This window comes from Oryctolagus cuniculus, chromosome 4 (assembly GCF_051225735.1).
Source record: "Oryctolagus cuniculus isolate XC-2025 breed Fujian yellow rabbit chromosome 4, ASM5122573v1, whole genome shotgun sequence".
Taxonomy (NCBI): Eukaryota; Metazoa; Chordata; class Mammalia; order Lagomorpha; family Leporidae; genus Oryctolagus; species Oryctolagus cuniculus.
In genome coordinates, this window is record NC_142870.1 from 169,589,833 (window position 1) to 169,612,989 (window position 23,157).

General features: G+C 54.5%; 1 protein-coding gene across 3 annotated transcripts; it reads left to right on the forward strand.

The window, feature by feature from the left end:
* On the forward strand, positions 1 to 22,633 carry CRTAP (cartilage associated protein). Of its 3 annotated transcripts, XM_089331253.1 has the most exons (8): positions 655 to 704; positions 5,242 to 5,302; positions 5,949 to 6,098; positions 10,823 to 10,994; positions 12,423 to 12,551; positions 14,777 to 14,922; positions 18,740 to 18,827; positions 21,976 to 22,633. In XM_089331253.1, the coding sequence occupies exons 3-8, from the start codon at positions 6,015 to 6,017 to the stop codon at positions 22,023 to 22,025; spliced, it is 669 nt and encodes a 222-aa protein (XP_089187379.1). In that variant the 5' UTR covers positions 655 to 704; positions 5,242 to 5,302; positions 5,949 to 6,014; the 3' UTR covers positions 22,026 to 22,633. The 3 variants fall into 3 exon arrangements, with proteins under 3 accessions (XP_051674503.1, XP_089187379.1, XP_089187377.1); XM_051818543.3 differs by lacking the exons at positions 655 to 704; positions 5,242 to 5,302 and adding an exon at positions 1 to 477; XM_089331251.1 differs by lacking the exon at positions 655 to 704 and having other exon boundaries at positions 5,033 to 5,302.
* Positions 22,634 to 23,157: the final 524 nt, after the last annotated feature.

The window sequence follows — 23,157 nt, forward strand, 5'->3', positions numbered from 1 at the left end:
GCAGCGATGGGGCCGGCGCGCCGGGCGGCCGCCGCCTTGCTGGCGGTGCTGTGCGCGGGCTGCGCGCTGCGCCCGGGGCGCGCGCAGTACGAGCGCTACAGCTTCCGCAGCTTCCCGCGGGACGAGCTGATGCCGCTCGAGTCGGCCTACCGGCACGCGCTGGACCAGTACAGCGGCGAGCACTGGGCCGAGAGCGCGGGCTACCTGGAGATCAGCCTGCGGCTGCACCGCCTGCTGCGCGACAGCGAGGCCTTCTGCCACCGCAACTGCAGCGGGGCGGCGCCGCGCGAGCCCGCCGCGGGGCTGGCGCGCTACCCCGAGCTGCGGCTCTTCGGGGGCCTGCTGCGGCGCGCGCACTGCCTCAAGCGCTGCAAGCAGGGCCTGCCGGCCTTCCGCCAGTCGCAGCCCAGCCGCGAGGTGCTGGCCGACTTCCAGCGCCGCGAACCCTACAAGTTCCTGCAGTTCGCCTACTTCAAGGCAAGTGCGCCCGGCCCCGCCCCTCGCCCGGGAGGCCACGCCCCCAGCCCAGGGCACGCCCCTCTCAGACCTGGGGCACCACCCCTCGCCCTCTCTGGACCCGCCTCTCTCCCAGCCCTTCCGGAAGTCGCCTCTCAGTCCCGCCCCTCCCGCTTCCGCTCTCGCGCGGAGCATGCGCGCGGCGAACGCGGCCCGGCGTTGGGCGGTCAGCGCGGGGCCTGAGGGAGGTAGCCCGTGACCCCCGGGCGCAACCTGGTTTTTTTCCGTCCACACCGCCTTGTCTGTAGTCGGGTGGGGGCTGGCGGTGATAAGGCGCCGGAGGGCTGAGGAACCCGGCAGGCGCAATGAGGAGGGGACGGGCCGGAGGGCAGGGCAGGGGCTCGGCGTGGAGAGGCCCTTGTGCCCGCGGGCGGCGCCGTTTCTCTCTCGTCTAGGGTTTAGGGGTGCTAGTGCGGTCCCCCGCCTCTGAGCCCTGGCGCTGGGGACCCACGCGTGTGGAGGACGGGCCCCGTTCCCCGGGTACCTTGGCGCTCGGAGAACATTCTAGAAGCCCGCCTGCTGCTTCTCTCTGGTTAGACGGGTTTTTGGAGGACTGTATTGCAAGTGTGTTACCGGCTGCACGGCTGGACTCACGGAGTGACCGGGACCGTGCGGCCGGGTCACCCCCCAGCTGGGCCCAGCGGCCAGCGGCTCCGCCCGGTCTCCCGCCTGCTTTCCCGCGCGCAGCCGCTGGTGTGGGGGCTGTGCCCCGGCGCCGCCCCCCGGGAGGCAGAAGCTCTGGTGGAGTCTTTGTCCTTGTTGCCTATTTCTGGCCGAGCAGAGCCACGTGTGCATCACATTCACGTGACCAAGAAAGCGCAGAACCTCAAAAGGAGAAAAGCCGGGGTATTGCTAAACTTAGTCACAGTTTTATATAAAGGGTCAATTTTGCGAATGTTTGTCCTGGCAATAAAAAAAAAAAAAAAAACCCCTACTTTTAAAATAGAACCTGGGGGGATGAGATTAATGAAATTCCAAAATGTTGAAAATGACAGTTGGCTCCTAAAAGCAGTGTTTTCGAAGCTAAAAATGACTCTGCTGATTCCTTTTTTTGTGGCGCTTTTGGCAAATAACAGTGTGAATGAAATTTTAGTCACAAGATCAAGGGGGAGACTTTCTGTTTTTAGACCTGGAGGATGCTAGACGCTCTGATTTCTTCAATGCAGGAGTCCATATAAACTTGAATAAGAGACGCAGGAAGGAGGCCAGAGAGCCTTTCACTCAACGTGGCCATTAGGCTGTGGTTTCTGTATTGGAGTGGCCTCAGGGGGTTAGCTAGGGCTTCACAGCCGCTTTCCAAAACCTGTAGACTTGGCCAGTCACTTACTAGAAAATAGGCAGGAAAATACCATCTGTCTTAGTGCTTTCAGGTCGCAGCAAAAAAAAAAAAATTTTTTTTTTTATAAAACTGAATGTTCACTCAATTGTTTCAGCCACTGAAAAAGTGATTTTTGGTAGAGATAGGTGTGACTTTTTTTCCCTCGGTGATGTTTGCTTTTCTGAACGCTGTTGATGGGTAGGGAGGGAGACACGGATGGTGACAGGCGCCTGAGCCGGGGCTGTCCGTCTGCTGTCCTCTGCACTTCTGTGTTTCAGTGAACACTGGAATAGGAGTGGGGTCCCGCCTGCCAGATGAGTGGGGAGGGTGGGGTTTGGACGAGTGACCTTGTGGAAAAGTACCATGACCCCTGGAGTGGAGGCCTCCTGCCCACCAGGGGCCACCCGCTGAGTTTAGATCCCAGTAGTTAGCTGTGGGTTCTCTCCATCTACACGAAACACTCACTACCTCCAGGGCCACACAGAAAGTGAACCTGGTGCCCGAGAGGATGCTGTGAGCTGGACGGAGCTGGTCCCCAGGCACCCTCACCCCACCCCTCGATGGGCGGGGACTCTGGTGTCCCTGAACCTGTGTCTCTCTATACAACTCTGCCTTCCAGATCAATATATCTTAAAAAAGAAAAGAACCCCCCCCCCCCAACTGTGGCCCTCTTTCTGGGTGCCCTGCTGAGAACTCTGGTTCTCTTGTTCTCTCCTTCATGGGCAGATGCCCTTAGAAGGCCACATTCCTCCCCCTCCCTTCCTTATACCAGCCAGACTGGCCTCTTTCCGGCCAAGGGTGGGGGTGAGGCTTTCCGTAGGCTCTGTCGTAGCCAGCCGCGCTCTGAGCCATGCGCTGGCATTCCCGAAATATCAGCACTGACATCTGGGAATCTGCCTTCACTGCCACCCACCCGTTTTCCAACTTGGCCATCAGCTCCAAATGCCTTGGCTGCAGTTCTGGGCAGTTCGGTCAGATACGCACTGCCTACCTGATGATTCTCAGATATCTTTTTTTTAATTTTTTATTTTTTATTTTCATTTATTTATTTGACAGGTAGAGTTAGTAAGAAAGAGAGAGAGGTCTTCTTCCGTTGGTTCACTCCCCAAGTAGCCGCTACAGCTGGCGCTGTGCCGATCCAAAGCCAGGAGCCAGGTGCTTCTTCCTGGTCTCCCATGCGGGTGCAGGGCCCAAGCACTTGGGCCATCCTCCACTGCCCTCCTGGGCCAACAGCAGAGAGCTGGACTGGAAGAGCAGCAACCGGGACTAGAACCCGGCACCCATATGGGATGCCTGCACCACAGGCAGAGGATTAACCAAGTGAGCCATGGCACCGGCCCCTAAATATCTTTTTTTAAAGATTTATTTATTTGAAAGTCATATATATGTATAAAATCATACATATATAAAGTCATATATATATATGTATATATAGAGAGGGTGCTTCCATCCACTAGTTCACTCCCCAAATGGCTGCAACAGCCAGGGCTGAGCCAGGCCAGAGCCAGGAGCTTCATCCAGGTCTCACATGTGTGGCAGGGGCACAAGTACTTGGGCCATCGCCCACGGCCTTCCCAGATACATCAGCAGGGAGCTGGATTGGAAGTGGAACAGCCGGGACTTGAACTGGCGCTCCAATATGGGATGCTGCTTAGCTTGCCGGACCACAGCACCAGCCCTCGTATCTTTTTCTCTCTCCAAACCTAACTTCCTAATCCTGGCCTCCCAGTGCCCCTCTGCATTGGCTGCAGGACTCTGTGCAGGGCCAGCCCTTCCCCTACCAGGTTGTGCTGTGAATCCACCATGTAGGAGCCCCCTGGCCGCTGGTTGTGTGGCCTCACAGGGAGGCATCCACGTCCCTCACTGCCTGACAGAGCAGACCTGCTCTCCCGGAGCGCTCCTGCCCTCTTGGGCACTGCCAGCCATGGAGTGAGTCCTGAACCTCTGGGGTTCCTGGGCCTGCTGCTCCTACAGGCCCCAGGGGAAACTTTATAGCCGGGGAGAGATGTCTTCTGTCTCCCTCCCCTTCTTCCAGGTCATCAGCTTCCTGTAACCCCCTCCCCAATTGCCTCCTCCTCCTCAAATCTGCCATGGTCTCCCAAGAGCGAGGGGCTTTTGTCATAGGGTAAAGTTGGCATTCTGACCAGACGAGGCAATTGTTACCATGCCTGCCTGGTCCAGGTGCCAGGGATGGATCTGTGGCACACAGTTGGGTCCTCCAAGGACCATAGTCTGATGGGGAGGTACCCCCAAACACATAAGCCCAAAGTGCAGGGCAGTGTAAAGTGTGGGAACACGGAACACAGGAGAGGCAGGAGAGAGCAGCTCTTGACTGAGGTCGCTGAGAGACAGGCAGAACTTACAGACTCAGTTCCCAGAAACGGTGCCCGCACATGGGAGACTGGGCAAAGTCTGCTGAAAGGAAGAATGAGCGAGGAGGTAGTGAGGTTGTGCGGAATGCAAGCCCACAGGTTGGTCCCCACTTGAGACCCCTGCATCACGTATCAGAGTCCTGGGCTTCGAGTCCTGGCTCCGTTTCTGATCCAGCTTCCTGCTAATGGAGGCAGCAGGTGACGGTCCCAGTGCTTGGTTCCTTGCCGCCCGTAAGGGAGACCTAGATTGAGTTCCAGGCTTCCGGATGTGGCCTGGCGCCACCCCAGCTGTTGTGTGCACTTGGGGAGTGAGCCAGTGGATGGAAGATCTCTATCTCTCTGCCTTTCAAATAAAAGTGAGTATAAATAAGTTGAAAAATTAAAAATAAATACAGGCGAAGGGTCTGTGAGAGATTTGGGAAAACAATATACTTGTGAAGGTTTTATCATAAAAGATGTGGTACCAGCCGGTGCTGTGGCTCACTTGGCTAATCCTCCGCCTGTGGCACTGGCACCCCGGGTTCTAGTCCCGGTCAGGGCACCGGATTCTGTCCCGGTTGCTTCTCTTCCAGTCCAGCTCTCTGCTGTGGCCCGGGAAGGCAGTGGAGGATGGCCCAAGTGCTTGGTCCCTGCACCCCATGGGAGACCAGGAGAAGCACCTGGCTCCTGGCTTTGGATCGGTGCAGTGCGCTGGCCTTAGTGGCCATTTGTGGGGTGAACCAACGGAAGGAAGACCTTTCTCTCTGTCTCTCTCTCACTGTCTAACTCTGCCTGTCAGAAAAAAAAAAAAAAAAAAAAAAAAAAAAAGATGTGGTACCGTCATATGGGGCGATTTGAGATTTATTTATTTGAAAGAGTGACACACAGAGAGAAAGAGAGATATTTATTTTTCATCTGCTGATTCACTCCACAAATGCTCGAAACAGCCGGGCAGGACTGGGCCAGGCTAAAACCAGGAGCCGGAAACTCTATACCAGTCTCTCGTGTGGGTGGCAGGGGCCCAGGAGCTTGGGTCATCTGCTGCTGCTTTCCCAGGTGTGTTGGCAGGGAGCTGGACCAAAAGCGGAGCAGCTGGGACTCAAATCAGTGCTCAGAGGTAGGATGCTGGCATCACACGTTGTGGCTTAACCTGCTGCACCACAGGGGCAGCTCCTCTAAGACGGTTGTTTTGGAAAGATGTGTGCAGTGTGTAGGGACAGTGTAGCACCACAGGGCTAGTGATCGTGGGGTATGACCGTCCCCTAGCCAAAGGGACAGGGGAGAGAGCGCCAACTGGAACCTCGACCCAGAGAGACTACACGGAGAATACCACCTGTAGGGATCTGTGGCCTCCGTGGGAGGGTCATAACAGCCCCAGGTGGCGCCCAGGGGAGGGAGCCAGGAGGTGAAATATCCCAGCCTTTTTCTCTCCCTTCCTTCAGCCTCATTGCATCTCTTCATGGGTCCCTTTGGAAGCTGGAGGGCAAGTTCAAGGTCACACAAGCCAGCCTCCTGGGGCGTGACTGGGTGGAGGCAGAGGGACCAGGCGCAGGGTTGCGGGGAGAGTGGGAGGCCACCGTAATGGTCACCTTTGGGGAGTAAATGCTTCTGCCGAGAGGCTGGGCCAGGTCTCGACAGGCAGTCACCGACCCTCTAGCTGAAAATACCACGTAGGGCCGCAGAGGTCCTCAAAGATGGAGCAGACACTCCTGTTGTATTGTCGGCACCTGTGAGTAGCTGTTATGTTTCTTCTTTGTTCTCAGGCAAATAATCTCCCGAAAGCCATCGCGGCCGCTCACACGTTTCTCCTGAAGCACCCGGATGACGAGATGATGAAGAGGAACATGGCATATTACAAGAGCTTGCCCGGGGCAGAGGACCACATCAGAGACCTGGAAACCAAGTCTTACGAGGTGTGTTTAGGTTTGCACGTGGTGGGCAGTGCGCAGACTTGCTTCAGAGGCCTGGCGTGATGAACAGTAGGGATGTGGGGTGATACTTAGAATTACCACAGGAGAAATGATTGATCTTTGCACAAAGTTGCTACTTAAGCATGAGTTTTTACCGGAGTTCATTCGTGCTGAATGAGTTGTAATTTGAGAAGGACTTTTTGCATTCTATGATTTTAAAGTCACCTTTCATTTAAATGCTACATTTTAGAAACATGGTTCTTTGATCATTCAGTTTTAAGGTGGTAAAGACATGTCTTGGAAATCATCCAGCAATCACTAGGAACGCAAGGACTAGAAGCATAAATATCCATTGTTTTGTTTGTTTTTAGAAGATTTATTTTCTTTTATTATCATTTTTTGAGAGGCAGAGTTAGACAGAGAGAGAGAGACAGAGAGAAAGGTTTCCCTTCCGTTGGTTCACCCCCCCCAAAATGGTCGCTACAGCCATCGCGCTGCGCTGATCCGAAGGCAGGAGCCAGGTGCTTCTCCTGGTCTCCCATGCGAGTGCAGGGCCCAAGGACTTGGGCCATCCTCCACTGCCTTCCTGGGCCACAGCAGAGAGCTGGACTGGAAGAGAAGCAACCGGGATAGAATCCGGCGCCCTGACCGGGACTAGAACCCGGGGTGCCGGCGCCGCAGGCGGAGGATTAGCCAAGTGAGCCGTGGCACTGGCCATTGTTTGTTGTTTAGAAGATTTATTTTTATTTATTTGAAAGGCAGAGTTACAGAGAGGGAGAGACAAAGTAAAGGGGGGGGGGAGAGAGAGAGAGAGAGAGAGAGAGAGAGATTGAGGCTGAAACCAGGAGCCACGTACTCTATCCAGGTCTCCCATGTGGTGGCAGTGGCCCGAGCACTTCCCAGGCACATGAGCAGGGAGCTGGATTAGAAGTGAGTCATCCGGCCGGCGCCTTGGCTCACTAGGCTAATCCTCCGCTTAGCGGCGCCGGCACACCGGGTTCTAGTCCCGGTTGGGGCGCCGGATTCTGTCCCGGTTGCCCCTCTTCCAGGCCAGCTCTCTGCTGTGGCCAGGGAGTGCAGTGGAGGATGGCCCAGGTGCTTGGGCCCTGCACCCCATGGGAGACCAGGAAAAGCACCTGGCTCCTGGCTCCTGCCATCAGATCAGCGCGGTGCGCCGGCCGCAGCGCGCCGGCCGCGGCGGCCATTGGAGGGTGAACCAACGGCAAAGGAAGACTTTTCTCTCTGTCTCTCTCTCTCTCACTGTCCACTCTGCCTGTCAAAAAATAAAAAAAAAAAAATTAAAAAAAAAAAAGAAAAAAGAAAAAAGAAGTGAGTCATCCGGACTCAAACCGGGGCTCATGTAGGCTGCTGGCATCACAGGCAGTGGTTTAACCTGTTGTGCCGCAAAGCTGGCCCTATCCTTTTTTTTTTTTTTTTTTTTTTTTTGCAAAAAGATTTATTTATTTGAAAGATAGAGTGATACAGAGTGAGAAATCTTCATCTGCTGATTCACTCCCCAGATGGCCTCAGTGGCTCAGGGGAGCCAGGCCAAAGCCAGGACTCCATTTGGGTCTCCCAGGGGCACAAGCGGTTCGGTCATTTTCTGCTGCTTTCCCAGACACATTAACAGGGACTAGATCAGAAGTGGAGCAGCCGGGACTCAGTCTCACCCATACAGGATGCTGGTGTCTCAGCCCGCAGCTTAACTCTGTGCCACAGTGCCAGCCCCCCATCCATTCCTTTAAAAAGAATTTTATTTATTTCAGAGGAAAAGACGGAGATTGAGACAGATAGTGTGTTTGTATGTGTAAGAGAGAGAGAGGGAAAGAATGAGAGAGCTCCCATCACTGATTCATTCTCCAAATACCTGCTACAACTGGGACAGGGCCAGGCTGAAGTCTGGACCTGGAACCTCAATCTGGGTCTCCCATATGGCTGGCAGGGACCCAACCATTTGAATTATCACCTGCAGCCTTCCAGGGTGTCCATTAGGAAGCTGGGATCAGCAGGCAGAGCCAGGACTTGAACCCAGGCACTTGGGTATGGGAGGTGGGCATCCCAAGCAACATCTTAATTGCCCGCAGGCCTGCTGGGGCATCCAGGCCTGTCTCCTGCTGTCTGAGAGCCGTCTAGCCGGAGGGGCGGGGGCTCTCCCATGACTCAGAGCACTGCCCCTGCTTCCGGGTCTTCAGCCCTGCTTTCTCTCCACCTCCGCCTCCACTCTGCCTGGTCCCCGACTCCTGGGAGTCTGGAGCCCACCACCTGTCTCAGGGCGGAGTGGCTTCGGGAGGCATGATCCCTCGGGCAGCAGGCAGGCTGCTACGGCTCTGATCGGGCTTGCGGCCCTGCCATCCGCCCATGCCCAGCCCCAGCCCTCTATGGACCCCAGAGCCTGCAGGTGCCAACGGGGCGTGGAGCTCTCGTCCCCCCCGGACCAGCCCTCTCCTGTGCTGATTTTGCCTTTGTGTTTTCCCAAAAGTTGTTGACATCTGTCGCCTGCTGCCTGCTCCTCTCCCCTTCTCCCATAAAGAGAATATATAGCTTTCAACTCCTGGGTGTGGCCGGGCTGCCCTCCTGTGCTCCCAGGGAGCCCTCTGCTTGGCTCCCGTCTCGGTGCCCCTGTTACCAACTTACCCAGGCCTTGGGAAAGGCACCCTCAGTCCTCTACCAGGGCACGCTGCCTCCCTGGGAGCTTTTATTTTAAATTTTATTCTTTCAAATTGAGAGAGCATTTGTCCACTGGTTCATGTTAGCACCCAGCCAGGACTAAAGCTAGAAGCTGGGAACTCAGCTGAGGTCTCGATTGAGTGGCAGGAACCCAATTCCTTGAGCCATCACCGTGGCCTCCCAGGGTCTGTGTTAGCAGGAAGCTGCAGTCGGCAGCCAGAGCCAGGTATCAACCTTACTATGATTTGGGATGTGGGCGTCCTAACTGGTAGACCAGACACCTGCCCCTGCCTGGGAGCTTAAAGGAGAGCTACACTTGCTAGCTGGGGTCTGAAGCTTGGGGGAAAACTCCAGATCCAAGGGCTGGCTCTCAGATACCCCCGGTCAGGAGCAGCTGGAAAGGAAGTCCACGTGGAGTCTTAGCTCGTCTCCAGGCGCTTTCTGGCCTCCCCAAGTCAGCAGGCTTTGCGTGTATCCAGGGGCTCCACTTTACGTGCAGACTGAGCTGCTCCCGCACTCCTAGTTAGTTCTCCTTCACGTGGTCAGGTCAGCAGCGAGCGGGAAGCCTGCGGCGGAGGTGTCACGTGCGGGAAGCCTGCGGCGCATGCGTCACGTGGCGCGTGGTCGCCCTTCCCACTGACTGATGCTGGCACGTGGCACTCCCATTTCAGGTTTCAGAGCAGCAGGTGCCTGCCCTCAAACTCACTGCCTTGGTTCAGTTGTTAAGTCAGGTTATTGGCCGGCGCGGCGGCTCACTAGGCTAATCCTCCACCTGTGACGCCAGCAACCTGGGTTCTAGTCCCAGTTGGGGCACTGGATTCTGTCCCGGTTGCCCCTCTTCCAGGCCAGCTCTCTGCTGTGGCCAGGGAGTGCAGTGGAGGATGGCCCAAGTGCTTGGGCCCTGCACCCCATTGGAGACCAGGAGAAGCACCTGGCTCCTGGCTTCGGATCAGCGCGATGCTCTGGCCACGGCGGCCATTGGAGGGTGAACAAACGGCAAAGGAAGACCTTTCTCTCTGTCTCTCTCTCTCACTGTCCACTCTGCCTGTCAAAAAAAAAAAAAAAAAGGTTATTGAGATGCATGTAATTTACTTACAATCTGTTTATTTCTAAGTCTGCAGCTCAGTGAGTTTTGACATGAAGCAGCCTGTTTGCATCACCCCCAAGATGTTCCCTCCTGCCCCTTGGCAACCCAGCCTTTGCTCTGTCCCTTACTCTGATTTCTGTCACGAAGTTTTCCCTTCATTCAAATTTGGTTTTGTTTCCAAGCACTTGCTACTTCTGCAATTAAACTCAAAAGGGTAGAGAAATCTAGAGTTAAGGAAAGTTACTGATTGACTTCATGTTTAATTAAAGGTTGATGTGGCTTCTTTTTAAAAAAGGTTTCTTTGTTTATTGGAAAGGGAGACAGAGAGACAGATGGAGAGAGTTGTTCCCTCAGGTTTGCTCCCCAGTTGCCTGCAATAGCTGGAACTGGGTCAGGCCAAAGCCAGGAGCCCTGCATCAGTGTGCGTCTCCCACACATCAGCAGGATATTGGGTTGGGAGTGGAGCTGGGACTTGAACCCACTCTGCTATAGAATGTGGGGATCCCAGGTAGCATCTTTATTTTTTTTTAAGGATTTATTTTTTTTGAAAGCTAGAGTTAGAGAGAGGGAGAGATTCAGAAAGAAAGAGATCCTCCATCCACTGGTTCACTCCCTAGATGGCCACAACAGCCGGAGCTGGGCCAGGCCAAAGCCAGGAGCCAGGAGCTTCATCCTGGTCTCCTATGTGGGTGGCAGGGGCCCAAACACCTGGGCCATCTTCTGCCCCTTTCCCTGGCGCGTTAGCAGGGAGCTGGATCGGGAGCTTAGCAGCCAGGATGCAAACTGGTGCTCCTGTATGGGATGCCGGCATCACAGGAAGCAGTTTGTTCACTGCACAAAACGCCCGTGCTGGTGCGGCTTCCGGAGAGCCGAGGCGGGCGGAACTTCGTGGTGTCCTGGTTCCTGGTGAGAGGATGCGGCCGTTGCTGTTTGTGCCTGGAGCAGGCTCCACTGGCTTCTCCTTGCTTTCCAGAGCCTATTCATCCGAGCGGTGCGGGCGTACAATGGCGAGAACTGGAGAACGTCTATCACGGATATGGAGCTGGCCCTGCCCGACTTCTTCAAGGCCTTCTACGAGTGCCTCGCGGCCTGCGAGGGCTCCAGGGAGATCAAGGACTTCAAGGACTTCTACCTCTCCATAGCAGGTTGGTGGTGGGCCGCGTCCTGGGGTCGAGGGACAGCTGCCCCGGGGACTCTGTCTGCCGTAGGTGCTGGCTCTATGTCTGCATGCCTTCTGGGTGTCGAGTGGCCTCTGAGGAGCTTCTGGGCTTGAATGTCTGGCTGAGAGTAGTTGAAGCCTACATAGATAAGCCTTTCGCTCAGCATTGGCTGTGGGCGAAACAGCTGATAGAATGTTCACGCGCAGGCCTGCAGACCAGGTTGTCGGGGTTTCCAGACACCCCACAGGCTTTTGGTAAAATCACGGGCCTAGGAGCGCCTCTGTATAACCAAGCTAACTTTGATCATGGGGCATTCTCGACACTGAACAGGTAGAATGAAGAGAACAGTGAACCTTTACGTGATATTTTGGAACTTTCTGATCAGGAAAGTAATGTATGCTCATCATAAAGTTTCAAAAACATGAGAAAGAAGAATGAAGAAAGAAAACCTAAAGCATCACCCATAGGTTACCCCAGGTGTTCCTGCAGTGCTGTTAGTGGGCAGTGTCGCTCCAGAAAATGGCCAAGGGCAAGTTTCCCAAAGTGGTTTGGGCACACTGATCCACCCCCAGCACTACGGGCCTGGGCATCTCCATCCTTATTCCAGGTTCTTATCCCCACCAAGACAAGAATTCAAAGCAGAGACATCCATAGGGTGCAGGCGTGTGAGCAGGATTTATTTAAAAGAGAAAGCGAACACACACCTGCATGTGAGTGTGGGCACCCCGCACAGAGAGAGAGAGAGAGAGAGCCATCATGAGTCGGCCAGGAGAGGAGGAGGCCCAGGGACAGGAGGAGGCGTGGTGGACGGAAGAAGGGGCTGCCCCCACCATGACCGGCCTTTTTATGCGGTGGTAGTGACTGTGCAGTTGAGTGTGCGTGAAGTGTTCTGGAGTTTTCTTCACACCTCCGTGTAGAGTCTGACTGCCACACGGCCATCATCACGTCTCCTCCTTCCATTCAGACACGCCAGAGGGAAGCTTCCTGTGAGTCCTCTTTATACAGAGGCACTGTGAGGCCGGCGCCGCGGCTCACTAGGCTAATCCTCCGCCTTGCGGCGCCGGCACGCCGGGTTCTAGTCCCAGTCGGGGCGCCGGATTCTGTCCCGGTTGCCCCTCTTCCAGGCCAGCTCTCTGCTGTGGCCCGGGAGTGCAGTGGAGGATGGCCCAAGTGCTTGGGCCCTGCACCCGCATGGGAGACCAGGAAAAGCACCTGGCTCCTGGCTTCGGATCAGCGCGGTACGCCGGCCGCAGCGCACCAGCCGCAGCGGCCATTGGAGGGTGACCCAACAGCAAAGGAAGACCTTTCTCTCTGTCTCTTTCTCTCACTGTCCACTCTGCCTGCCAAAAAAATAAAAATAAAAAAAAAAATAAAAAAGAAAATAATGGCTCTGAAAACGCGTGTGTTTTCCAGATCATTATATAGAGGTTCTGGAATGCAAAATACAGTGCGAAGAGAACCTCACCCCTGTCATCGGCGGCTACCCCGTGGAGAAGTTTGTGGCCACCATGTATCATTATTTGCAGTTTGCTTATTACAAGCGTAAGTAGTCTTCTGCAAGCCCTGAGATCGTAGGTGATGTGCTTAATCCTTTGAAGACTCAGCTTCCCCACCTGTGAAATGGGAGCATTGTTCCATACCTATGGCTGTTGAGTTCAAGGTCACTTTGGAAGCCCTGGGGCCACGCTTTGCATGAAAAGTGGCCTGGGCCGGCGCCGCGGCTCAATAGGCTAATCCTCCGCCTAGCGGCGCCGGCACACCGGGTTCTAGTCCCGGTCGGGGCGCCGGATTCTGTCCCGGTTGCCCCTCTTCCAGGCCAGCCCTCTGCTGTGGCCAGGGAGTGCAGTGGAGGATGGCCCAGGTGCTTGGGCCCTGCACCCCATGGGAGACCAGGAAAAGCACCTGGCTCCTGGCTCCTGCCATCGGATCAGCGCGGTGCGCCGGCCGCAGCGCGCCGGCCGCGGCGGCCATTGGAGGGTGAACCAACGGCAAAGGAAGACCTTTCTCTCTGTCTCTCTCTCTCACTGTCCACTCTGCCTGTCAAAAAAAAAAAAAAAAAAAAGAAAAGTGGCCTGGTGGTAGTCGGCACAGGCGCTGGAGCCAGGCTCCCTGCTCGAGGGCAGTTCCAGCATTGTCACCAGTTACTTCTCTGTGCCTCAGTTTCCCTGGTTGCAGAGCAGGGATATTACCATGCTAGGATCTCCGTGACGGTTCAGTGAGCTCAGAGACGTGGAGAGCGTAGGGGGCCGCACGGAGCACACCCATGCCGGGTGAGGGTTTGTCTCCTGGGTCCTGGCTTCCCTCTCCCCATCCCAGATTGCTGGGGTTCAGGTCCTCCCTTGACCTGATATTGGAATTTTATCCGGCAGAACCTTCTCAGCGGGCCGAGGGGGGCGAGGGGGAGAGGAAGTGGTTCGGAGCTGGACTGCACGCCCGTGTCCCTGGCCCTCCTCTCCCTGTAACTGACGGTGCCCAGGGCCCCTTTCGGGAGCTGCGCATCCCCGGGTCATTCAGGAGGGTTCCTAGGGACAAACGCGGCAGGCACTGTTCTGCCCTCGTGAAGACGTGCCGGGGCCCTGGATGGCAGGTTCCCAGCCAGCCTAGACAGCCTGGGTCACGCTTTACTGTTGGGAGCGGCCACCCTGAGCTTGGAGTCCGGGAGTGTTCCTGCCACACCCGGGCTCTGGAAGCCTGCGGGTCCTCTGTGGGTGAGAAACTGGCAGAGACTCAGAATCACCTGCAGCTTTGCGTCCCCCCCCCCCCCCCCCCCGGGGCACCTTTGCTTCCTGGGGTGACAGGTAAACAGGAAGAGTAAAATGTACCTCCTGAAAGCCTGCCCTGTTTGCAACTCTTTCTGCTGGTTTCCTGCACTGCAGTCCCTCAGGGCAGGTGTTCTGGTTTAAACACATTCCAGCTCTTGTGGGCCTCCCGCGGGACCAGGAGGGGGCCCTGGTTTTAGAGCTGTCACTGGGAAGCAGCCGCTGGGTGACACAATGTATTCATGCCCCAGCTCTGCATACACCTGCCAACCAGGGCTCTGGCCAAAGGAGTGTTCCCGGGTCCGAAGTTGGAGTGCAAGGAGCCAGAGCCAGTACCCAGGGACTTGCCTCGTGTCTCTTCCCTTTGCCCCTTCCCCACCTCCCCCAAGTCCACCCCCGAGACCTGCAGAATCCCTGTGCTGAAGGTGCAGTGCAGAGTTAGGAGGCTGGGGTGAGGAGGCACAGGAGGCGGCAGGCACAGGTGATTTTTCAGAGCGTCTTCAGCCCCGAGCGTCCCCTGTCGTTTGAGTTTACCAGGTCTGGTTGGGTTGTAGGGGAGCCCGCTTGTATCTGACAGTGGTGGTCCCTGGGCACGGCAGGCCCCCACTGGGGAGCCCATTTGCTGAGAAATCCTCCAGTCTCCTCAGCCCCAGGCTGGCTGGGCCTTGGGACCCCACCTTCTTCCCTGCCTGGCTCCAGGGGCCTGAGACCAGCCCAGGTCGCCACAGCGGAGGTGCTACCTAGGCATTTCTGAAAAGCATCTGCCCAGCAGGGGCTTCCTTGTCTCAAAACCGGCCTGGGGGCTGCCGCAGGAGTGTGGCCGTGACCTGGCCGTGACCTGGCCGAGCCCCTGAGTCTGGCACAGGCTTTCCTGAGGAGGGGGCTGGGAGGACAGGCGTGTCCTTGACCCCTTGCTTTAGGAAGCTGGGCTTCCAAGAAGTGGGCCGGGGCGGGGGGGCCTGCAGGACCAGCTTCGCTGATTGCCTGCCCCGTGCTATCCCCTCCCAGTGAGCGACCTGAAGAACGCAGCCCCGTGTGCGGTCAGCTACCTGCTCTTCGACCAGCACGACAAGGTCATGCAGCAGAACCTGGTATATTACCAGTACCACAGGGACAAGTGGGGCCTCTCGGACGAGCACTTCCAGCCCAGGCCGGTGAGTCCCTGCCCGCCGGGAGACGGCTTCCCACCTGGGGGAGGGCTGGCCTGGGCATCTGGCCTCCGCTGAGACAGCCACACCCCACAGACCGGACTGCTTGGGCCCAAGTTCCAGCCACCAGCTTCCTGCTCATGCACACCCTGGGAGGGAAGCAGGTGATGGGTGGCCCAAGTCCTGCTCCCTGCCTCCCACACTGAGTCCCAGGCTCCTGGTTTAGACCTGGCCCAGCCCTGGCTGCTGTGTCTGTTTGGAGAGCGAGCCAGCCAATGGAAGATCTCTCTCTCTCTCTCTCTCTGATTCTCATTCTCTCTCTTTGTCTCTTGCCCTGCCTTTCAAATAGATAAAAATAAGGAGAGAAAGTGTTATTTCAGAAGTGAAGGAGAATTTTTCTATAGTTTTGTCTTTAAACACTTTACTACCTTTTTTTTTTTTTTTTTTTTTTTTAAGATTCATTTATTTATTTGCCTGTTTGTTTATTTGAAAGGCTGGGTGACAGAGAGAGGTAGAGATCTTCCATTCATGGGTTCATTTTCCAAATGCCTGCCATGGCTGAAGCCAGGAAGCTGGAACTCCATTAGGGTCTCCCACATGGGTGCCCAAGTGCTTGGGTCATCTTACCCTGGTTTCCCAGGTGCATTAGCAGGGAGCTGGAATGGAAGCGGACCATGCGCTCAGGTAGGACTTGGACCAGCACCCATGTGGGAAACCGGTACTGCAAGCTGTGGCTTAGCTCTCTGTGCCACAGTGCTGGTCCCTTTACTGCCTTTTCTAGATTCTGAATCCCTGGAAATCCTATACATTTTAAATATTATTGAAATATTTTACTTAGAAAATCAGCATTCATAATCCCACACATTCTCTTTATCTTTTCTCCTGCTTGATAGCTATACAAGAGGGCTTCAAACAGTTTGTGGTTCTTGGAATTCAAAGATAAATTTATTTTGATCTAAAAAAAATTGTTTTAAAAATTTTTTTCTTTCAGGGGCTGGCACTGTGGTGTAGTCGGTAAAGCTGCGGCCTACAGTGCTGGCATCCCACATGGGCACCAGTTTGAGTCCCAGCTGTTCCACTTCCAATCCAGCTCTCTGCTGATACACTTGAGAAAGCGGTGGAAGATGGCCCAGGTGTTTGGACCCCTGCACCCATGTGGGAGACCCAGAGGAAGCTCCTGGCTTTTGGGGAGTGAACCAGTGGATAGAAGATCTCTCTCTCTCTCTCTCTCTCTCTCTCTCTCTCTCTCTCTCTCTAACTCTTCCTTTCAAATAAAGAAATAAATATTTAAAAAGTTATTTTTTTTCTCCCAACCCTGTTCCTTACACTAGTGGTTGGCTACCAGCTCCAAAACCTGTTCTGTCCCCCCCCCCCCCTCCTTTTTTTGAAAAGATTTGTTTGTTTATTTGAAATTCAGAGTAACACAGAGAGAGGAGAGGCAGAGAGAGAGGCACTTCCATGCACTGGTTCACTCCCCAGATGGCTGCAAGGGCCAGGTCAAAGCCAGGAGCCTGGAACTCCACGCAGGTCTCTCATGTGGGTGGCAGGGCCCTAACTCTTGGCCATCATCTCCTGCTTTCCCAGGTACACTAGCAGGGAGCTGGATTTGGACTGGAACTGCCTGTCAAATGGGATGCAGTAGCTTAACCCTCTGTGCCACACGGCTGGCCCTGGTGCAGGGATGTTTTGAAATCCATGCATACTGAGGGGTCTTTGAAAAGTTCATAGAAATGCATATTATGAAAAAAAAAACTGGATGGATTTCAAATTTCTTTGCACCAAAATAAACTTTAAATATCATTCTCCATGAACTTTCTGAAGTACCTTTATGTATTTACCCACATATGCTGGTGTGTTCCTTAATTTTTACAAAAGTGACATCATACTTTGCATACTGTTTTATAACTTGCTTTTGTCTTTCTGACAATTTATGAACCTTTTTCCTTGTCACACCCATATACCTACTTGGTTATTTTTTATTTTTATTTTTATTTTATTTATTTATTTTTTTGACAGGCAGAGTGGACAGTGAGAGAGAGAGACAGAGAGAAAGGTCTTCCTTTGCCGTTGGTTCACCCTCCAATGGCTGGTGCACCGCGCTGATCCGATGGCAGGAGCCAGGTACTTATCCTGGTCTCCCATGCAGGTGCAGGGCCCAAGCACTTGGGCCATCCTCCACTGCACTCCCTGGCCACAGCAGAGAGCTGGCCTGGAAGAGGGGCAACCAGGACAGAATCTGGCACCCCGACCGGAACTAGAACCTGGTGTGCCAGCGCCGCAAGGTGGAGGATTAGCCTAGTGAGCCGCGGCGCCGGCAAGGAACTACCTTCCAAGGGTGTGCACCTGTGACCTAAAGCGCTCTCGCTAGGCCCACCCCAGACCCTGTCATCAGAGCCAGTCTGCACCCTTCATCTACTAACCATTGACGTCAGACTTTGGGGACTAAGCCCCCAGGAGATGACCCATGGGGGACACCCAAACTGTTATCCAAGTTATCACATGGTCTTCACTGTGTTTCCAGTGGACTTTATGCATGCTGTCCCAGGTTGTCATAACACAAGGGTGCTTCACAAAGTTCATGGAAAGTAAAATTGAAAGGTGTTTATTTTTGTGCAACATAAATTGCAGTCTGTCGCTCCCCGTCTTCACGGAGGAACGACACAGGACCCTGCGCTGTTCTTTTGTCTGCTCGGCCCTCCCTGGGTTTGCTGCTGGTTCTTCCCGGGTTGGCTACTGTCCCTTCCACCTCCGTGGAAGGGCGGTTCCCCCTGCCACTTTCCCCACTTCCGCGGGGGAGCGGCACACCGCCGGCCGGCTCTCTCGGGGGCTGCACAGGTGTTCCTTCAGATAGATGTTCCTGGTGCATGTTGTCTCTCTCCTCCTTTATAGTCCTCTTCCACCAATCCCAACTCTGCTACCCACACGCCGAGTACGCTGCTTTCCTCCAGTCAGGAGCAGGTCCTGCTGTTTATTGGTTGAACTGGAGGCAGCTGTGTAGAAGCTGTTTCCTCCTCTCCCAGCGCCATATTGTGGGAGAGCAGATGCATAGAATAAGTCTTAATTCCAGTAACAGTCTAGTCCGAGTTGCTCCCAGTTGCTCCCCACAGCAGTCCATGCATATCCTTTTCTGAATATGAACTTTGCATTTTTGGACTTTTGAAGACCCCTGAGCACAGTCATGCACACAAGCTATTGCACACTCTCTCATTCACCCAGTGTTGGCCATGATTTTCCTTTTTTTTTTTTTTTTTTAAAGATTTGTGTATTTATTTGAATGTCAGAGTTACAGAAAGAGAAGGAGACACAGAGAGAGAGGAGAGAAATCTTCCATGTGCTGATTCACTCCCCAAATGGCCACAATGACTGGGAGCCTGGAGTCTCTTCCCAGTCTCCCACGTGGGTGCAGGGGCCCAAGCACTTGGGCCATCCTCTGCTGCTTTTCCAGGGCATGTTAGCAGGGAGCTGGATTGGAAGTGGAGCAGCTGGACTCGAACTGGTGCCCATGTGGGATGCCGGTGCTGCATACAGCAGCTTAATCTGCTGCACTATAGTGCCGCCCCCCCCCCCTTTTTTTTTAATTGAGGTAAAATTCATATACCATTGCATTGAACATTTTCAGCGTACAATTCGGTGGTTGTTAGTATATTCTTACGGCTGTATAACCATGACCACTGTATAGTCCTGAACATTCTCATCACCCCAGAAGGAAATCCAGTGCCCTGACTGCCCACTGCCGCCCCACCCCCAACACACACCCCATCCTCGCATCTTATCAGCATCAGCAGGGGGGGCACTAAGCTGTCCTCTGCTTGTGTGTGCACAGGAAGCGGTTCAGTTCTTCAACGTGACCACCCTGCAGAAGGAGCTGTATGACTTCGCCAAGGAGCACATAATGGATGACGATGAGGCAAGTCTGCACGCACAGCACGCGCGGGCTAAGATCGCGGGAAGGCCCCCGGGATAAGGAATGGAAGGGAACTCAAGGAAGACTGACGCAGGTGTTCTGAGGAAAGCCGGAACGCGGCGGGGAGAGAACGGCTGTCTAGGAAACCGCACGAGAGGCCTCGTTTCCTGATGGCGAGATGGGCACTGGGAGTCTGCCCTGCTCCTCCAGCCTCCCCTTTCTGTTTATTTGAAAGTCAGTGACAGAGAGATCTTTCCACCCACTCCTCAACAAGGGCTGGGCCAGGCCGAGGCCAGGAGCCTGGAACTCCATCCGGGTCTCCCACGTGAGTGCAGGGGCCCCAGCACTTGGGCCATCTTCTGCTGCTTTCCCAGGCCATAGCAGAGAGCTGGATCAGAAGTGGAGCAGCTGGGACTTGAATCGGCGCTCGTGTGGGTGCCGGTGTCACAGACAGACTTAACCTGCTGTGCTGCGATGCCGGCCCTCTTACCTATTTATTATATAGACAGAGCGACAAAGAGAGAGAGAGAAGAGAGAGAGAAAGAGATATCTTTCATCCTCTGGTGTACTCCCCAAATACCCCCAACAGGTAGGGCTGGGCCAGGCTGAAGCCAGGAGGCTGGAAAACTCCATGTGGGTCCCCCATATGGGTGGCCTGGACCCAAGTACCTGAGCCAGCATCTGCCACCTCCCAGGTGTGCATTAACGGGAGGCAGTGCAGGAGTTGATCCCAGGCACTCTGAAGGGGGGTGCAAGTATACCAGTCCACTTGCTGCACCATGACACGTGTCCACCAAACATCTTTTTTTTTTGGCAGGGGGTGGGATTTTTAAAAGAAGATTATTATGTATCTGAAAGGCAAAATGACGTATGACAGTAGGAAAGACCGAGAGAATGAGATCTCCCATCCACTGGTTCCCACCCCAAATGGCTCCAACAGCCAGGTCTGGGCCACACTGCAGCCAGGAGCCAGGACGCCTCCCTGGTCTCCCGCGTGGCGCAGGCCATCTCCTGCCGCCTTCCCGGGTCATTAGCTGCATTGGAAGCAGGGTGGCTGGGGCTCACACCTGCGCTCCAGTAAGCGATGATGGCGTTGCAAGCAGAGGCTTATTAACCCACTTCTGCATGCCAGCTCCTCTCATAATTTTTTAGCTTTATCAAGACAGCAAGTTTTTACTTGCTCAACACTCTGAAGATACCTGATCTCAATTTTTCTCAGACTATTAGTATCTTTTTTTTTTTTAATAACTTACATGCTTGCTGTAAGCATTTATCGTTCTCTGGAGTTGCTGGCCCTTTCTAATCCGTCTCACTCAGCCCACTCCTTTGTAATAAGCCGTGACTGGTCGTGGAGTGGTCATTTTACGGTGGGGCAGCCACGCGACAGAAACGCTATCACTAGGAGTGGCCAAAGGATATGCTTGGAACAAAGTGGGAAGCGCTTTCTAAGAATTCTGAGGGCCAGCGCTGTGGCGTCGCGGGTAAAGCCACCGTCTGCAGTGCCGGCATCCCATACGGGCGCTGGTTCCAGTCCTGCCTGCTCCACTTCCGATCCAGCTCTCTGCTAAGGCCTGGGAAAGCAGTGGAAGATGGCCCAAGTCTCTGGACCCGTGCACCTGCATGGGAGACCAGGAAGAAGCTCCTAGCTTTGGATTGGCACAGCTTTGGCTGTTTCAGCCATCTGGGGAATGAACCAGTGGATAGAAGACCTCTCTCTCTGCCTCTCTGTAATTCTGCCTTTCAAATAAACAAATCTTTAAAAAACAAAAACAAAACAAGGAATTCTGAGGCTTTGCCCTTCTGAGAGCTAGAAGAGAGCTGGGTCTGACCCCTCTTGTGCCAGAGGAGGCAGCTGGGGACAGAGTTTCTGATGGGTTGTAGGAGAGAAGTGAACGCAGGCGAGGAAATGGGGAGGTACTGGGGCTGCACCAGGTGGCGGTGCAGCTCGTCCCGCTGTCCCTGCAGGAGGCCTCTGTCAGTCACCGCAGCAGCATGCTCCACTCCTCAATCATTGATCTTTTTTTTTTTCTTTAAAGATTTATTTACTTATTTGAAAGATGGAGTTACAGAGAGAGAGTGAGTTCTTCCATCTGCTGGTTCACTCCCGAAATGGTTGCAATGGCCAAGACTGGACCAGATGGAATCCAGAAACCAGAAGCTTCATCCGGGTCTCCCCACGTGGGTGCAGGGGCCTAAGTACTTGAGCCATCTTCTGCTGCTTTCCTGGGTGCATAAGTGGGGAGCCGGGTTGGATGTGGAACAGCTGGGACTTGAACTAGTGCCCATATGGGATGCCAGTGCTGCATGTGGCTACTTAACCTGCTGCACCACAACTCTGGCTCCAGTCATTGATCCTTTGTGATCACGGTGTCTCCCTACCTTTAACACACTCATTGGGCTCTGAGCAAGACAAATCAACCCAGGCCCTGGTCCTTGAAAACTTTGCAGTCTGGAGATTGAGGCAGAAAGGAACCAGTTAAAATGGGCTCCCCTGGGGCTCATGGTGTGGTGCAGTAGGGTAAGCCTCCCCCTGCAGTGCCAGCATCCTATACGGGCGCCGGTTCAAGTCCCAGCTGCTCCTCTTCCAATCCAGCTCCCTGCTAATGGCCTGGGAAAGCAGCAGAAGATGGCCCAAGTCCTTGGGCCCCTGCACCCACATAGGAGACCTGGAAGAAGCTCCTGGCTCCTGGCTTTGGATCAGTCCAGCGATGTGGCCATTTGGGGAGTGAACTAGCAGATGGAAGATCTCTCTGTCCCCTTCTCTGTCTGTAACTCTGCTTCTCAAATAATTAAATAAAATCTTCAAATCAACACAAAAAAACCCCTACATTCCCCAGGGAGAACTATGGAGGGAGAGGAAGGGGTGGGGAGGGGTACCCAGAGGAGGGGACACTCGGCAACTTGTCACAGAGAGTGGCTGGGCTGACCGTCTCAACAGAGGCCACCTGTGTGGGCCACAGAGCACGTGCCACTGGGTTCACATGGAGAGGACGCCAGGGCCCCCCACAGGGAGAAGTCGGGCGCTCCGGGCTCCAGGCCAGTGGGCACAACCTGCCTCAGCCCAGGTGGGGGCTGGCAGTGGCCCCTTGCAAACGGTCAGCTCTGTTGCCGTCGGTGGCCCACCTAACAGGTGTCCTGTTGTCTCTCACAGGGAGAAGTTGTAGAATATGTGGATGACCTGTTGGACCTGGAGCAGACTGGCTAGTCCGCAGCCGCCAGAGGGACTTCCTGTCCGTGTTCAGGACACACAGATCCTCCATCTTACTTTTCCCAGCAGCCCGGGCTGTCGATACCTCGGAGCCCCCTTTATAAGGTGAAAGGGACGCCCCGCCGCTCTTCCCGTGTGGAACCAGGGTGAGCCTGCCTTCCCTGCGCTCACCCCGTCTTCTCATCCTCCCGTCTTCCCGTCTGCACACCTGTCCTCGTGGTCACACCTGTCCTCCTCGTGGGCACACCCGTCTTGTGGTCACATCCATCTTCCCGTCTTCCCTGGTGCTAGTATGTGCCTTTGTCACCACTCTGGTTGGAAGGACGGTCTTCCATGACCTGTTCTTGCCCCCATGAATGTCAGTGTTATTATTTTTTAAACAAGAAAACTTACCGAAAAGATGACAGTTGTGCGACCTACTTCGGCCTCTCTACTCTTCCACTTTTAGTCTCAAGTAAATAAGTAACTTTTTTTTATTTAAAAAAGCCTAAGTTTATTATGGTGTAAAAAGAAAATTTGAAGTCCCTGCACAGTTTTTTTTATAATATATATTTTCTATGGTTTTGAAAGTTTTTGCAACAAAAAAAATTTTTTGGGCATCCAAATGGACTCATACTTTTAATTCTATTTTTCTATGAACTTGTTGAAATACTCTCATAAACAAGAGATCAAATGGCGATCGAAGCTATGGGGGAAAATAGAGCAGGGAAGGGGTGAGGAGTCCTGGGGATGAGGCTGCAGAGACCTGGGCAGGGCCGCAGGTCTCAGGCCAAAGTGTTCCTGACAAGGAATCGGTGAGCAGTGCCCTGGAGGCAGAATGCACTCCCAGTGGCCGTGGGACAGCATGGAGGCCGTGTGGAGGAGCGGGTAAGGGGAAGGAGGGAGGGGGGGTGCTAGGGAGAGGCCAGTGTGGGCCGGGGACAGGGCCAGCTAGCTGGGGCCTCGGCAGCCAGGGTAGAGCCGAGATGCACCTTCCCCACTGGCCTCTGACAAGGGTCACTGCAGCTGCCATTGTGTGCAAAACCGGAGAGCGGGCAGGGGCGCGGCAAGGAGGCCCTTCCAGCAGCTCCTGTCTGGGTCTGGGCAGGCAGTAGCAGTGGTACAAAGCAGATCACATCAGGATTCTGGC